Source organism: Tamandua tetradactyla, chromosome 24, assembly GCF_023851605.1.
Source record: "Tamandua tetradactyla isolate mTamTet1 chromosome 24, mTamTet1.pri, whole genome shotgun sequence".
NCBI classification, from domain to species: Eukaryota; Metazoa; Chordata; class Mammalia; order Pilosa; family Myrmecophagidae; genus Tamandua; species Tamandua tetradactyla.
Window position 1 is genome coordinate 32,866,848 of NC_135350.1, and position 13,135 is coordinate 32,879,982.

A 13,135-nucleotide genomic window follows, 5' to 3' on the forward strand; every position below is an offset into this window, starting at 1 on the left:
CTCAGATGATATCAAAAGAGACATTTTCAATAAACTAAAGATAAAGGATCTTACAAAATCAAACTTCAGGGTTGTTTTATTTTTTTGGTATGTTGATTGCAGAGAGATGTGCATAGATGTGGAGACAAGGGGAGATACAAAATGACAACAAAACTCATAAACTCATATAGAGTTGATCTCTCATTTGTGCATTTAATAACCTAATTCACAAGCTTTAATGTTCCAGCCAAACAGATGTACTGAGTTTAGCTCTGTATTAGACTATACTGCTTTAGCACAGGTGGATTCCCTGAGCAGTTTTTTTTTTCTGGAATGCTTTGAAGTTATAGGTTTTAAAAAAAGGATTAGTAAACAACTCACATATATTTAAATTTTTTGCTCTTAGCTGTTCCTTAACCCTTTTTCAAAAACTTATCTGGAAATACATGAAATGCTACTTTGTCCCTATTCAATCTGCTATAGTGGCTCAATAAAAAATGTCCTTCTTAATAGACTGTATTTTTATTGGAATTTATCATTAATTCTAACTCCATTGCATGTGTATGGACACTGTCATTGCCTGATTCACTTTTTCATAGGGACTTTGAGCTTTTCCTTAACTTATTTTTTGTCAGCGCATAAAGATGCTCTCAATATCCATTAATAAATTCACTGTTTCATTGTTAGCAAGTATAAGAATAGCGGCAGTTCAAAATTGAAGCATTTAATCATATGCAAAACAGCATTTTCCATCTTTATGAATTTTTATAAAGGTACAATCAACCTACAAGCTGTGCAACTCACTTAAGGGTACAGTTGGGATAGAAAGGTGCTTAACATATTTATAGCTTTTCATATCTGCTGCATGTTTACAGAACTAGAAAAGCATGCTAACCATATGGGTAATTTTATATATCTTTTCCTCTTGGGTACGCTCCAAAATTTATTGAGATTTGACCACCTGGAGGCAGAAATCAGAAAGCCACTCCATAAGCATGTCAACATCCTCAAAGATAAGGCTTTAACCCATAGGGGATCTTATTTATATGTTTCTCATGTTAAGTATTTACAAAATACACTCAGTAGGGACATTCCAAATAACTTCTGGCTTGATGTCATGATCTTCATCATATTGGGGAACAGTGTTGTGGATGCTTTCATTTTAGATTATAATCTAATAAACACAATATTGCAACTAACTCCATGCATGATTTATTTAAATATTTAGCATACTTTCCTTCATTCATTCACCTGATCAATGTATGTTTTTCTTTTTAATTTACTATGACCAAGATATTGAATCACAATTGAAGCACAAAGAATATAAAGATGCTTAAGACCCCGTCCTGTGTTCAAAGAACTCAGAAGTGAATTGGTGGAGTCAAATGAAAACAAAAAAGGAAAACTGCATAGCAGTATGATAAGTACTATGGTAAACATATCTTAAAAAGCATAGAAGATGGTCCCTAATATCAACAAAGACTTCCTAGAAGAAGTGACATCAAAGCATGAATTATAGGATGCACAGGAATTTACCATATGAAAGCAGAGGGTGGGAGTGGAGAATGTATCAATTGGTGATAAAGGCATTTCAGGAATTTGAAATATCAGAAGCAAAGGTAGAGAGGCAGAAATGGTCTGGTCTTGTGTTTGAGGGACCAAAACCAGGTTGGAGTAGCTGGAAAATTACACATGAGTTAAGGAGTGGCAAGAGATGAGAACTGAGCATTGGACAGGAGTTCAATGATGGATATATATGCCCAAAGAATGTAGGTTTTGAAGGTATTGGAAAGCCAAGGAAATATTTGAACAATGGGCATTATGTGGTTGGTTCTCCATTACATAGTCAACTTTGGTATATACATTATATATTTCAATGGGCAGGAAACAAAATTTGAAAAAGGAAGACCTGTTATGAGGCTCCTATAATTTAGGTGGGGGTTAGGCCTAATCTAGGTAATGATGAAAAGAGAGTTCAACTTCTAGAAATATTTAGGAGGTAAATGTGACATGACTTGAGTTATGATTAGATATGAAATTGAGGGAATGGAAGAGATAAAAGAATATTGTCAGAGTTTGTAACCTGTGTGACTGAGTGGTCGAGGCATCAGCTGAGGTAGAGAATATAAGAACTAAGAAGGTTTAAAATGTGAAATGAATTAAACTTTTGGCATGTTGGAATTTTTAGTGCCTCTGTTATATCTAGAGAGTAGTCCAGTGAACAGCTGGATATCCAAATCTGAACTTCAGAGACGGGTGGTGTAGATTTGGAAGTCATCAGTGTATTGGTGAAACGATGCACAAAAAAACGAATGGAATGAGAAGTGAGATGTAACTAAGGTTAATTTCATTTATCTATATTATCTTCTATTTCTAGTCAGTGTTCACATCTATCAGTGTCTTGGCTATTACTCCTCATTTATTGAAAGCTTTCACAGGGCTCATTTTTTCCTTCTCCAGTACAAGCTTCCCAATATTACATATGGTTCATCTCCAACCTGGACTCTCAGTTCTTTGAGCCACTTTTGAAGTTCTTCCCCACCCCTTAACTTCAGGGATCCTTAACACATACCTGTAATTTGTCCTCCACCATTCTACTTCTGCATAATTTTTAAGTTCTTGTGCTACATTTTATGAATACAGTCTTCATAACTTTCTCACTGTAATGTTTCCACTTTTGCTGTTCTCTCACCTCACTGAGACCTCTATTCTCTCCTAACACTACTCTTATCTCTCCATCCCTACTCTCTGTTACATTCTCATCAACGGTCTATCTGTTTTTCAGTTTTCCATATAACTCAGGATCTATCATTTCAATTATTATCTTGCTAACAATCCAAAATCACTTGCCTTGTTATTCTTTTGTTGCAGGTGCCTAATCATTCACAGCTGAGTCTAATTTATTTAAGTTAATAAACCCATGTGTGACACTTATACACTATATCTAAGAACTTCACAGTTTTAGCCAGGGAATTCTCATAATACACCCAAGTGGTTGGCACATCAAGGATGTTTTCTGCAAAAGCAACTCAACTTATCACAAAATTATTCTGTTTCATTGACTTGTCCCTCTCTTCTTGGCAAGCTCTCTATGGAGAAAGCAACTACCATGTTGTGAGAAATGCCAAACTATCTCACATCAAGAGACCACCTGGAGTGCCTCAAATGGAGAAAAATCGAGGCCACAAACCTACATTCACATCAACACCATATTTTTGAGTCAGGTAGACAAGCCTTCAGGTGATTCGAGATTCAAGTCTTTATGTCCTCTAGCTGATAACTCAGAAATCAGGGAGCAAAGACAAGCCATACTGTGCCTTGTTTGAACTACTGACTCACAACATTGAGCAGAATTAATGTTTGGTTTTTGCCACTAGGATTTGAAGACATTTGTTGTGCAACCATAATCACTGGACCACTATCAATGACAAGTTAATTTCTAAATTCAATGACCAGCTTTCAGACCTAAATTTTACTTGATCCTTTGAAAGGTTGGACCCTTCAGTTTTAAATATTGCCTTTATTTAATACTGCATTTACATACCGCTGCGTGCTCTGATTTTACTTGCATCATTCTTGTTACTCCTTCTCAGTCACCATGGGGACATCCCCCACTTACTACTTTCCTTAGGATTTCGTCCTAGGCCCTTTTGGGGCCTTAATCAGGTATATACAATTGAGAATAATTATACTGAACCCTCTTATCCATGTCCATAGCTTTCTTCAAAGATCTCCAACATGCCAATGTATCCTAAACATATGCTTAGTCCAGAGGTTTCTTCTGTGCTTTTTACACATATTACACCATGAATGATCATTACAAATCTTCTTTTTGATGGTTTCACAGATGCCTTAAACTCAACAGGCACAATAATGAACTTACCTTCTCCATCACATCTGTTCTTCCTTTTTCATTTATTTTAGTAAATGACATCAACATTCAATCCACATACTCTAATTGCTGAATTCAGAAACCTAAAATAGACTTCTCTCTCCTTTTCCTCCCTCAGAACCACCCCCCCACTCCACTATATAATTAATTAAGTTCAAATTATTCCATTTCATCAGTACCCCTCTGTGCTAATTTGAAATTGTTATGTGTCCCAGAAAAGCCATGCTCTTTTCCTAATCCAGTCTTGTAGGGGGAGACCTATTGTTTAGGGTGGAAACTTTGACAGGATTGTTTCCCTGGAGATGTGACATACCCAATCGTGAGTATGAGCTTTGGAACTGATAGAGATGTGACTCTGCCCATTCAAGGTGGGTCTTGATTAGTTTACTAGAGTTCTTTAAAAGGGGAAACATTTTAGAGGAAGCTTAGACACAGGTTTTTTTTTTTTTTTTTTTTACTTCAGGGTCAGAAAGCCCTGGATTTGAGTCTGACAAGAACAAAGAAATGGTCAATAAATGTAAATTGTCATCATCAAAAGAACAGGGTCCATGCATTGTTTTTTTAGTTTTATTATTATTATTATTCTTTAATGCAGTTTTTTTTAACTTTTTTTTATTAATCAAAAAAAAGAAAAGAAATTAACACAACATTTAGAAATCATTCCATTCTACACATGCACTCAGTAATTCTTAGTATCATCACATAGATGTATGATCATCATTTCTTAGTACATTTGCATCGATTTAGGAAAAGAAGTAGCAAAACAGCAGAAAAAGATATAGAATGTTAATATAGAGAAGAGAATTAAAATAATAATACTAATAAAATATATATATATATAAAAAAAGGAAAAAGAAAAAAACAAAAACAAAAGATACAAACAAACAAACAAACAAACAAAAAACTATGTTTCAGGTGCAGCTTCATTCAGTGTTCCAATATAATTACATTACACTTAGGTATTATTGTGCTGTCCATTTTTGAGTTTTTGTATCTAGTCCTGTTGCACAGTCTGTATCCCTTCAGCTCCAATTACCCATTATCTTACCCTGTTTCTAACTCCTGCTGGTCTCTGTTACCAATGACATATTCCAAGTTTATTCTCGAATGTCGGTTCACATCAGTGGGACCATACAGTATTTGTCCTTTAGTTTTTGGCTAGACTCACTCAGCATAATGTTCTCTAGGTCCATCCATGTTATTACATGCTTCATAAGTTTAGTCTGTCTTAAAGCTGCATAATATTCCATCGTAGGTATACGCCACAGTTTGTTTAGCCACTTGTGTGTTGATGAACATTTTGGCTGTTTCCATCTCTCTGCAATTGTAGATAATGCTGCTATAAACACTGGTGTGCAAATGTCCGTCTGTGTCTTTGCCCTTAAGTCCTTTGAGTAGATACCTAGCAGTGGTATTGCTGGGTCATAATCCATTCTGCCATTCTATGTCTTTTGATTGGGAAATTCAGTCCATTAACTTTTAGTGTTATTACTGTTTGGATAATATTTTCCTCTACCATTTTGGCTTTTGTATTATATATATCATATCTGATTTTCCTTCTTTCTACACTTTAGTCCATACCTCTCTCTTCTGTCTTTTCGTATCTGACTCTAGTGCTCCCTTTAGTATTTCTTGCAGAGCTGGTCTCTTGGTCACAAATTCTCTCAGTGACTTTTTGTCTATAAATGTTTTAATTTCTCCTCCATTTTTGAAGGACAATTTTGCTGGATATAGAAGTCCTGGTTGGCAGTTTTTCTCTTTTAGTAATTTAAATATATCATCCCACTGTCTTCTAGTTCCATGGTTTCTGCTGAGAAATCTACACATAGTCTTATTGGGTTTCCCTTGTATGTAACAGATTGTTTTTCTCTTGCTGCTTTCAAGATCCTCTCTTTCTCTTTGACCTCTGACATTCTAACTAGTAAGTGTCTTGGAGAACGCCTATTTGGGTCTATTCTCTTTGGGGTGCGCTGCACTTCTTGGATCTGCAAATTTAGGTCTTTCATAAGAGTTGGGAAATTTTCAGTGATAATTTCTTCCATTAGTTTTTCTCCTCCTTTTCCCTTCTCTTCTTCTTCTGGGACACCCACAACACGTATATTTGTGTGCTTCATATTGTCATTCAGTTCCCTGATCCCCTGTTCAAGTTTTTCCATTCTTTTCCCTATAGTTTCTGTTTCTTTTTGGAATTCAGATGTTCCATCCTCCAGTTCACTAATTGTAGCTTCTGTCTCTTTAGATCTACCATTGTAGCTATCCATTGTTTTTTCCACTTTTTCTTCTTTGTCCTTCACTCCCATAAATTCTGTGATTTGTTTTTTCAGATTTTCTATTTCTTATTTTTGTTCAGCCCATGTCTTCTTCATGTCCTCCCTCAATTTATTGATTTGGTTTTTGAAGAGGTTTTCCATTTCTGTTCGTATATTCAGCATTAGTTGTCTCAGCTCCTGTATCTCATTTGAACTATTGGTTTGTTCCTTTGACTGGGCCATATCTTCAATTTTCCGAGCATCATCCATTATTTTCTGCTGGTGTCTGGGCATTTGATCAGATTTCCCTGGGTGTGGGACCCAGCTGGTTGAAAGGTTTTTCTGTGAAATCTCTGGGCTCTGTTTTTCTTTTCCTGCCCAGTAGGTGGCGCTCATGGTGCTCGTCTGTCTGCGGGGCCCACTAGTAAAAGATGCTGTGGCTCCTTTAACTTGCCAATCCGAATCTCGCAGTCGGCCCGGGAAACCGCGCGTGGAGGGGGGGGTCGCCAGCTGCCGCGACTTGGGGGAGTGCCGGTCCAAATTGCCCAGCTGGCCCGAGACGCCAAGCGTGGTGGGAGGGCCCGGCTATCCAACGTTCCCAGTCAGACCGGGGAGCCACGTGCGTGGAGGGGACCCCAGTCGCCAGCCACCCCGGCCGGGAAAACGCACGCCCCTCAGGTATCTCACCGCAGCGGATTCTCCCTGCCCGTTCAGCCGTTCCAGAATGGGGTACGCTGTCTTTTTGGTCTCTGTCGTGGCTCTGGGAGCTGTTTCATATTGTTTCTATTTCTTTAGTTGCTTTTCTGGAGGAGGAACTAAGACCCGCGCGTCTTACTAAGCCGTCATCTTCTCCGGAAGTCTAGACACAGGTATTTGAAGATGCCTGGAGTGCTAACAGAGAGAGCAGATGTCTAGACATGGACATTTGTAGATGCAAAGTCCAGCAGACATTGCCATGTCACTTCTCAGGAGATGCTAAGCCAGAACCCAGATTTTTGTCCTGGAGAAGCTAATGGAAAACCCAAAGACACTTGGGGAGGAAGCCACTGGAATCAGAAGCTGTAAGAAACAAAACCAGGAACAAGGACCTACAGATGCTAGCCATGTGCCTTCCCGTGAGAAAGACATTGGCTTTTCTTTGGAGTAAAGGTATCTGTCTCTGGATGCCTTAGTTTGGACATTTTTAATACCTTAGAAGCATAAGTTTGTAACTTAATAAATTCCCTTTATAAAAGCCAGCCCAAGGCGGGCTACAGTGGCTCAGCAGGCAGAGTTCTCGTCTGCCATGCTGGAGACCAGGGTTCGATTCCCAGTATCTGCCCATGTAAAAAAAAAAAAAGCCAACCCATTTCAGGTTTATTGTTTTCTATAGCATTAGTAAACTAAAACACATTTTCTTAATTTTCACTGACTCCTGACCTTAGTTCAAGCCACATCAACTCTTTACCCAGTTATTTTAATGATCTTTTAATTTGTATCGTTTTCCACACTGCCCTTTTTCAATCTTTTTGCCATATTATGATCAGAATATTTCTATAGCACCCATCTGAACTTGCTTTTCCTGCTTAATACCTTTAAATAGTTTTCCCTGAATATAAAGCTCATATTCCTCATAACAACAAATGTATCTTCAGCCTCATCTTTATCAGCTCCTTTCTCATAGTTTATGTCCTTGTTCTTCCTCACCTCTTGGTCTGAAATTCTATCCTGCCCATTTAGATCACTTTTCTCCATCCCTTTTCTCCAATAAGCTTTCTAAATGTTCAGTTTTGCCTCTGTTTATATCACACTATTTCATGAGGTCTTCTTTGCTACACTAAGATACACTGAATTTCCCTACCTCTATGACCTCATAGAGATCCATATCACAAAACTTCCAAACATTATTGAAGTTGCTTGTTTACATGTTTGTGTCCTACTGGACCACTAGACTTGTAGTACAATGATGGCAAAGGCTTTCTGGCTTACCAACGTATACTCAGTGCCTCGCAGAGTTCTACTTCAGTAAATAATGTGGATTAAATTTTACTGACAATGATAAATGAATTGACTAAAAATGTCCATGTCAATTATATAGTAACAATTAATTTTTATCATTGGCCTTGATTCAGAAAGATGGAGGGAGAAATATGCTTACAGAGGACTGAGGGATAGATCAAGAATGAGGATTTTTACAGAATAAATATTAAGGCAGAAGTGTCACATATCTCCACTGTGACTCATGTTTCTTCTGTTCAATACATGTGCCAAGTTTTCAAGATACCATGAATTCCGTGAACATTTTATTTCATTTTTTATGATGTCAGCAGTCTCAAATAAGGAGTTTAATGAATATTAGTCTATTCTGAAGCACTCAATAAGTCTAGAGAGCCCAAGAATTATTCAAATAATTTAGAGTGGGGCAGATTAGATATTGAATAACAAAGCAAAGACATTCTTTAGAACATAATTAAATAGTAAGTTAAGTCATTCATAAAGATTATATATTAAAATGAAAGATAATATGATTTCTTATCACATATTTAATTAACCAAGGAATATTTTTAATACATGAAATAATATTCCTGTACAAAGAAAAATTTCTACTATCTCTTACATATGCAAATAATTAAACACAATCTGCTCTGTTAGTAACCAATTTCATCCTGTAAAACTATTTCTCAGAATGTCAGAATTTGGGGAGAAAAATCTGATCTTAGGCTTTCTTGTGAACTTTACCACTGACTTTCAGTTTTCTTTGTTGACTAAACTGAACTAACATCAGAAAGCAATGACCCGTTATTGCTGGCAACCTGCTGTGTTTGCAGTCTACTATCAGGGGGTAGGAAGCATTCTTTATTGAACATTACTGTGAGAGCTCTTTAGAATATTTATCCATATCAGATACAAAGTTTTTAAAAGAATTCATGGCATTTGAAATATTAGATATTTTATATGTACCACATACATTTTGTTATATTCAAATATACTTTTTCTACCTACCTTGCTGAACAAAGGATCCATACACAAACCACATGGAGTTGTAGAGAGTAGTAGAAGTCATTGATCCCATTTGTAATCGTGGGGGATTAAGCCAATTCAAGAGGTAGACTAGTAGACCCACGAGAAGGACTGTGCCAGCAATGCAAGCCCATAGTGAGAGATCAAATGGTGCAAGACAGGCAAACATATCCACAGTCTTTTCAGCCCTTCGAAGTAGTACACCCACTGAGTAGTCCATATAACGTGTTGTAAAGTCCACCACATTTTCACGATCTGGGGTGATGGTTAAAGCAGAAATTCCTATGTCAGCTCTCTGAGAAAATGAAAGAGAAAGAATGCATTAACAGTGTGAAAACAATTTGATATGTGGCACTTCAGCTTGCCTTGAGGTAAAAAAGATAGATCCCTCAGGCAACATCTTAACTTTCTTATATAAACTGAAAACACTGCAATGACTTCTAACAGAAGAGCTAAGTGTAAATTCTGCACTTCTTACTGCAAATCTTGCCTCACTAGAGCCAAACAAATCACCTTGTTCATATTATCAGTGTACATGAAATCAGTGAAGAATATTTCAGACTTAAATAACACTTGAAGGATATTGTCAGTATTTTCTTGGGTCATTTTATCAAAACCATCATTAACACAGTAGCGAAGATAAAACTACACTGAAGAATTAGTTCTGAGGAAATGTTCCCACATATTCATCATGTTCCTACCATGTAAATTATTAGATAGGTGATTTAAAAACCACCACATTGCATTTTACCCTTGATTTAGATTTTTGCATCAACATTTATATTATCAGGTCTTCAACATATTAGAATTTGTTAGGGATTTCACAGCACTAAGTTATGATGCCATATGCCAGTGGTGTCTACTGTGATTTTATTGTATAAATGTCAGCGACAGATCAGTTAACAATTAAAGATGAAAGAGACAGATAATTCTTCTCGAAGTAATAATCCTTTTTCTCAGTGTGTTTCTTTAGAGTCTCAGTTACAGCAGTCACAACTACAGCATGTGCTATTTTACTTATTTAAAACACATAAGACAGAACTGAGGTGAAAGTTCAGAATAAATTACTTCAAATTTGAATTCTATGATAGAAGAATGTGTGTCTAAATACTTGAAAGATGCAACTTGTTTGAAATAATGATTAGCTCTGTGATTAAAGCTGGGGGAAGCACCTTCCAGATAAATACTGTACAGGCTCTAGTAAATATATTTGTTTGCTGAATATTTTCAGATTTTCTTCCAAGCTCTCTCTATCTAGCTTTCTCTCTATGAAAGAGGAAAGAAATTGGTTTCATTAATTTTGGGGATTAAAAAAAAGTAATATGCCTAGTTGGATGTTAAATGAATCCAAATTAATTTTGCATCTGAATTAATAATTCTCTCAAAAATATTTCAGTTAAAGTTGAGCATCTTGTGTGTTTGTGTGTGTGTGTATGTGCATTTGTATGTATTTTTATTATGCCAAGCCCATATTTTCCAAACCCAGAGCCAAATATTGAATTAAATGTTCTCATTAAATCCTTACAATTAGCTAAAATTACATATTTTTCTCCTCCATTTTATAGATGTAGAAACTAAAACAAGGTTTAAAAGTCAGTCATTCAGTTCTTGTAGTTAACTATAGAAATGAGATGCTAATCTTTTTCTCATTTGGAAGCTTGTGTACATAACCATCTTTTCATATTGCAAGAAATAATTCACTTTCCAAATAATCCACATTGTAGCTAATCACGGTATTTGGCTTTAAGACAATTTTTAACTTAAAAGAGTTTGAAATTTTGCTTCTTTTCATTGTATTTACATTGTAACAAGGCTTATTAACAAAGATACCATGAGGTCAAACTTATGAATTAAGAGGTATTAACCTTAATAATAGTACGGGAAAAGGAATTTGTAGAGAAAGTGTCATCATTGTTTTCAAGCTCATACATTTATTTTTTATAGCTAGATATTAGGAATTGGATCTTTTCAGATTGCAAACCTAACAGTTCCTTAGCTCTCTTATCTTTTCTGAGCTTTAATTTGTGAAAAGAATTTAACTGCACTTAGGATCACTCTTGTGAGCTGATTCATTTTCTTGATCTTAGTGGTGAATAAATAACTTTCCAAGATTCAGTTTGGTTCTTAGAAGGTATATTTACTTTTTCAGGTCATTAAAGTACTATGGATCAGTAATTTACTAATTGGTATACTAATGACTCAAACGGATTTAATGACAACCTGTATTGTCGAACTAACATGTTGAGTGAATATTTGTAAAATATTCATAAATGTTTTGCTTATAAATAATTGAATTCTACATTTAAATGGTTGTAAATTGGAATGTATAATCTCTTTTTTATAATAATGGGTGCTTCTAAGTAACACTAAGTGAATCTATATTATGGAATGAAGATAGAACTAGATAGCCTTTTTTGGAAAAGGGAGCTGATTATTCTGTATATGCAAAAATATTTTATTAACTATCACAATTATTTTCATATTTCTATGGAGAACTTTCTAAATTCTGATCCACTTTCAATACTCAGCCTCTCTGTTTATAGAGGGTATATTAGAATCACATAATGGACTGTTTCAAACTGCATATATGTGTGTGTGTGTATACACACACAAAAATGCATACACATATGCACTTTCCTGTCTTTCAGATTTGCTGATATCTTCTTAAGGAGGTGACTCACTTCATACTCCAAAATCAGTGATATAACAAACCATTGGTATTGATATATGTGTTCTTACTTGCATTAGAGCTGCTGTACTGTAACAGAAAAAGGCCAAAGACCACTGATTCAGAGAAATGGTCCTAAAACTTCCTGAATATTTATAAACATAACCTGCAATGCTCAGGGGCAATTTATCATTCCTATCATTTTAATTTTTTTGGTCAATTAACTTTTCCCTTCTCTGTAATGACTTAAAATCATTACCTCTGGTAGTTAGGTTCAGGTGTCAACTTGGCCAGGTGAAGGTGCCTAGTTCTACTGCTGTGGACATGAGCCAATAGCATGTGAACCTCATCTGTTCCTGATTACATCTGCAGTTGGCTAGGGCTGCTGCAGGGAATGATGTTTGATGTAATTGGCTGGTGCTTAAATGAGAGATCTCAACGTAGCACAGCCCAAGCTGCTCAGTGTACCTCATCTCAGCACTTGCAGTTCAGCCCAGGCCTTTGGAGATGCAGAAAGGAATCACCCCAGGGAAAGTTGTTGGAACCCAGAGGCCTGGAGAGAAGGCCAGCAGAGATAGCCATGTGCCTTCCCAAGTAAGAAAGAACCTCAGTTGAAAGTTAGCTGCCTTTCCTCTGAAGAACTATATATTAACTAAATAAATCCCCTTCTATTGAAAGCCAATCTGTCTCTGGTGTGTTGCGTTCTGTCAGCTAGCAAATTAGAACAACCTCCATGAAACCTTTACTTGTCCCATTCCTCTCCTAAGTCTCAGAAAATGATCTCCACTACTATTTAGAGAGAACACAGAAGATATCATTAAAATTCATCTTTACTTCTGCCCAAAACCAGTTTATTTCTGCCCATACCCAGTTTATCCTATTTAAGCCCTGTTTGTAATAGGGGAGTTGTTCTCTTTTCTATCTGAGGTCAGTCTTCCACCGATAATTTTATAAACCAATTCCCTTTTTTTGAGAATAATTCTACATAATCCTATCAACAGTTGACTTCCCTTTAAAAGATTATTCAACTCTTTTCCATTAAATTAAAAATTAAATCAGAAAGCTTTTCCTCTACTATGACCCTTCCCCACTCTCAAATCTTACCCTTTTTCTCTCCCTTTTCACAGTTAATTTCCTTGAGAACTGTATTTCTACACATCCCGGTCACAGTAGGAAGACTGTAGTACTGTATAGCTGTATACTTTATTACTAAACAGAAGCAGCACATTTTAATCTTTGCATTGCTGAAACAGATGGATATAATTCAGTTCTCATATGAACAGATCTTTTGACAACACTTGGCAGTGATGACTACCTACGCCATCTTGAACACTCTTTTAATTCCTT

At 36.2% G+C, this 13,135-nt stretch overlaps 1 protein-coding gene across 3 annotated transcripts in view; it reads right to left on the reverse strand.

The window, feature by feature from the left end:
• GRID2 (glutamate ionotropic receptor delta type subunit 2) overlaps positions 1 to 13,135 on the reverse strand; it is a 1,588,850-nt gene that overhangs the window by 336,223 nt on the left and 1,239,492 nt on the right. For all 3 annotated transcript variants that reach the window (XM_077142855.1, XM_077142857.1, XM_077142856.1), the window contains one exon: positions 9,103 to 9,415. In XM_077142855.1, the coding sequence (XP_076998970.1) occupies positions 9,103 to 9,415 (313 nt within the window). The remainder of the gene's footprint in view (positions 1 to 9,102; positions 9,416 to 13,135) is intronic.